We start from the raw sequence: 4,298 nt of genomic DNA, 5'->3' as shown, positions 1-4,298 counted from the left end.
CATTCCAAAGTTTTGGAGCTGCAACAGAAAACGCTCGATCCCCTCTGAGCTTAAGCCTTGCTTTAGGCACCGTCAGGAGCAGCTGATCAGCATTAAAAGAGCATTAAAAAGCATTAAATTAGAGTTATTCATTTCTGTATAAACACTGTATTAGATTGCAGTGCTGCATTTGATACACTTCATAATATTCTTTTAGAAAGACTTGAATATTTTGTAGGAATTAAATGTGTTATTTTTGATCAGGACCTGTGATTTCCATAACAGCACAGAGGAGCGGGTATTCAAAGCAGACAGTCAGATATTTCAAAAAGTGTTTATTTGTAAGTAAACAGCCAGGGCGTCTAAGGCAGGAACCTCTGGTCTTATAGTTCAGTCAGTGCCCAGAGAACAAGTTGGGTTCCAGCCGGCCAGCTGCCAACGAGATGCGGTGGACGCTGCCCAGGTAGTGCCAGACGCTGAAGTCCCAGAGGACAAAGAACAAGCAGGAGATCAGATCCTGCTGATTTCGAAGGAGTACGAAGATCAGAACCATGTGTAATAGCTGCTCTCTGCATTTTTACAGTGTGTAACAGCTGTTATCCATGTGTTATAGCTGTTCTATGAGTATAACAGTCGTTCTTCATGTGTAACAGCTGTTCTCCGTGTGTTAACAGTTTTTCTCCATGTGTTATAGCTGTTCTATGAGTGTAATAGCTGTTCTCCGTGTGTAACAGCTGTTCTATGAGTGTAACAGTCGTCCTCCGTGTGTTAACAATTTTCTTCATGTGTTAACAGTTTTTCTCCATGTGTAACAGCCGTTTTACAAGTGTAGCAGCTGTTCTCCGTGTGTAACAACTGTTCTCTGTGTGTTAACAGCAGTGCTACAAGTGTAACACCTGTTCTCTGTGTTAACAGCTGTTCTCGGTGCTCTTTGACTGAATTTGGGGTATTTTGCAGAGAAGGATGGACATAAACCTTTCTGCCTCTAAGTGTCACTGCAGCTGGAATTGAAGGAAAGAAGAGGTTCAGGAAAGTGTAGTCTCAGAGACTCAATATAAACCTTCTACACCTTCTAGATTTTTATATCTATAAGCAACATTTTTGCTCTTTCTATTCTACGCTGTCTTTTATCGCATAAAATCCCAAAAAATATGTAACTTTTTTTTTCTTTTGCCTCTGGGTTGCATTTCTTTGGTGCATTTTTTGAGCCATATACAAATTTCTAAAGAAATAATAGAATTGATGGTAATAGATTTCCAGTGCTCTATGTGGATGAATCCAAAGGGAAGCTTAGTTGTGAGTTGGCAGGCTCTCACCATGTGTTACAGTGGGCACAGGACCCAGCTAGTTGAAAAATGGGGGTGAGTGGACGCGTACCAGTGCCCAGCCATTATGCCGTAATCCTTCCATGCTTTTCTGGAAAAACTGAATAGCACTAGAATCACTGACTCAATTTTTGGATCTCATTTTCATGACAAAGCGATTGTTCCCCTTTTACTAGCGCCGTTGCTGTTTCTAAATCTGGGGGAGCATGGGATATAAAAGGCAGCAACTGAACGGCTGGTCAACACCGAGACCTCAGGGAATCCACCAGCATCACCGATCAGCATCACCAAGGCGGTCCCAAACGCTGTAGCCAAGATGGGCAGGGTGAGTTTGCACGAGGATCCCTCTCTGCAGGGAACTGCTGTACCGGAGGGTGTGGGGGTTATTCCAGTAATAGTAAAGTCATTACTATATAAAGGCATTAATAACTTTCCAAGCTCTCTAAGATCAGCCATACCTTGGAGACCCCTCAATAGCTAAAATCTTTTCCTCAGATCATCTTTTACGAGGACAAGAACTTTCAGGGTCGTCGTTATGAGTGTGACAGTGACTGCACTGATTTCCACTCCTATCTGAGCCGCTGCAACTCCATCCGAGTGGAGAGCGGGGCGTGGGTGGTGTACGAGAGGCCCAACTTCATGGGCTACCAGTACGTCCTGACCAGAGGGGAGTACCCAGAGTACCAGCGCTGGATGGGACTCAACGACCGCCTCTGCTCCTGCAAGATAATCCACTTTGTGAGTCAACCCTTCCACAGCCCGTTCTAACTGGGTTTTTTTGGACTGCAGCTTCAGTAAATTATTGGAGATCATGGCTGGTTATTTATGCAACCAGTGCCTGTAGGGCTCAGTCAATAATCAGTAGAGGATATGGTCTGTGTGACCCTCAGCCTGCAGAGTTCGTCTAAAAACCAAAGCTCTGAGCTCAAGCTGCTTGTGCACAGTGGTGTGAAAATGTTGTAACCTTTCTCTTTTTTTAGCACCACTCCTACAGATTCATTACAGTCACCTTTTCCCTTCTAACGCTGGTTGCATGTCTCTCTATCCCCTCCCCTGTTTGCTTGCAGACCAGCGGGACCCCATACAAGATGCAGCTCTATGAGAAGTCCGACTTTGGCGGCCAGACCGTGGAAGCCACAGACGACTGTCCCTCACTCCTGGAGAAGTTTCGCCTGAGAGAGGTGAACTCCTGCAAGGTCTATGACGGCTGGTGGGTTTTCTACGAGCGTCCCAACTACACCGGGCGCCAATACCTCTTGGAGAAGGGCGAGTATCGCAAGCCTGGTGACTGGGGCGCCGTCAGTCCTACAGTGCAATCCTTCAGGCGCTTCAAGGAATGATTGAAACTGGACCCAACTAACTTAAATGATCTGAAGAAACATTAAAAGCTGGAATTGGGGAATTGTCTTCTTCCAACAAACTGTGATCTTGTATTGAGGTCTCAAAAATAAAAGCGTCAGTAGAAAAAGTCATTGAGTTTTCATTGCCTTCAAATCAGTGTTAATTTCGTCAACTATGACGATGACGAAGAAAATATTTCATCAACGCCCCTTTTTCCCGTGACAGTGACGCACAAAAATTGTTTCCAGAAAATAAAAATATGACGAACATAAAAACTTATTTTCGTCAACAAGACTAAGGCAGACGAAATTTACGATCCATTGACGAATGGACATTAAGAATTGTAATTTTTTATTATTAATTTTTAATTGTTAATATAAGTGTTTCTTGAGCTTCATAGAAGATTACGCGTTGTTGCCCTTTTTGTCCTTACACAGAACCTGTCCCACAGTCCCTCGCGCCGCTCAGTCAGTAGCAGCACAGGGTTTATACTCATAGCTCAACTTTGCAGTCATTGCGGATACCGGTGTGCGGTTACGCCTGGATGTATGGTGCCATTTCGTTTAAAACGCAAAGGAAAACACCGGAAGAAGGACGCCACTAAAGAATCTGCAGCTTCAACATGGCAGAGAAGAACACAACGAATCTCAAGCAACATCTGAGGTTCCAGCATGCTGCCGTATGGAAGAAGGTAAGGAACCAACTAGATTCCTGACACAGTGATGCCACAGCCAAATCAGAGGTTGGGGAAGGAAGGGAAGTCTGTTGCAGAGATGTTGGGATCCCCCCCACCGTACAAACCTGACGCCAAAGAGCAGAATGCCCTGGAGAACTCAATGGCAAAGTGGATTGTGCGTTCTGGCCTGCCTGCAAGAACCATTGAGGATGAAGACTTTGTGGATATGATGAAACAAGCCGACAAAAGGTTCAATGTGTGCAGTGTGATATATGCTAAAAAAAGGGAATCAGTGTGTATGAAGTTCTATTCTGCACAGTGTTATATAAATAAAATAGAGAAAAAGAGAAGCAGTGTGCGAAGAATTTTTATTCTGTATAGTATGATATAGGCCTATATGTTTAAAAAAAAGCAGTGTGTGGAGAAGTTCTATTATTTACAGTGTTGACTAAAATGACTAAAATTTGACTAAGACTAAAATTGATTTTGCTCATTTAGACTAAGACTAACTCTAAATCGGGAAGGCAATGACTATATATGACTAAGACTAAAATAGATTTTTGTCATTGTGACTAAGACTAAATTAAAAAAAAAACTGACGAAATTAACACTGCTTCAAATGAAATTTGAAGTTTTAAATACCTGAGGCTTAAAAATCAACCAGTTTTGCTCCTGCTGATGATATTTTTCATGTGGAGCGGCTAGCACAAATGCTGGGCTAATGCTAACATAAGCTAATTTTTCATGTCGTTTGTTGATAATCTTCCCCCAAAAAAATTTCAAGTGGTTCCAGTTCATCATTTGCAGGCAAAAGTTTTTAGGAAGGTTGATCGTCTGCTTCATAAATTAGCATGAACCTTGTTCAGAATTAGCTACGGGTTCTAGAAGCTTAAAGGTTCAACCTTCAGCTATTTAAAGTCGCAGGGAATTCATATTTAAATGTCAAATCATTGGCTTAAACATGTACGTATATTATT

General features: G+C 42.6%; 1 protein-coding gene across 1 annotated transcript; it reads left to right on the top strand.

Moving 5' to 3' along the window:
- The first annotated feature begins 1,584 nt into the window (after positions 1-1,584).
- On the top strand, positions 1,585-2,644 carry crygs (crystallin gamma S). Its single transcript, XM_015396417.1, has 3 exons — positions 1,585-1,629; positions 1,800-2,042; positions 2,372-2,644. Exons 1-3 carry the CDS (start codon positions 1,621-1,623, stop codon positions 2,642-2,644), a joined length of 525 nt encoding a protein of 174 aa, XP_015251903.1. The 5' UTR covers positions 1,585-1,620.
- Positions 2,645-4,298: the final 1,654 nt, after the last annotated feature.

Source organism: Cyprinodon variegatus, unplaced genomic scaffold (assembly GCF_000732505.1).
Source record: "Cyprinodon variegatus isolate N-32 unplaced genomic scaffold, C_variegatus-1.0 Scaffold796, whole genome shotgun sequence".
Classification (NCBI taxonomy): domain Eukaryota; kingdom Metazoa; phylum Chordata; class Actinopteri; order Cyprinodontiformes; family Cyprinodontidae; genus Cyprinodon; species Cyprinodon variegatus.
This window is presented reverse-complemented; position numbering and strand designations above follow the sequence as displayed.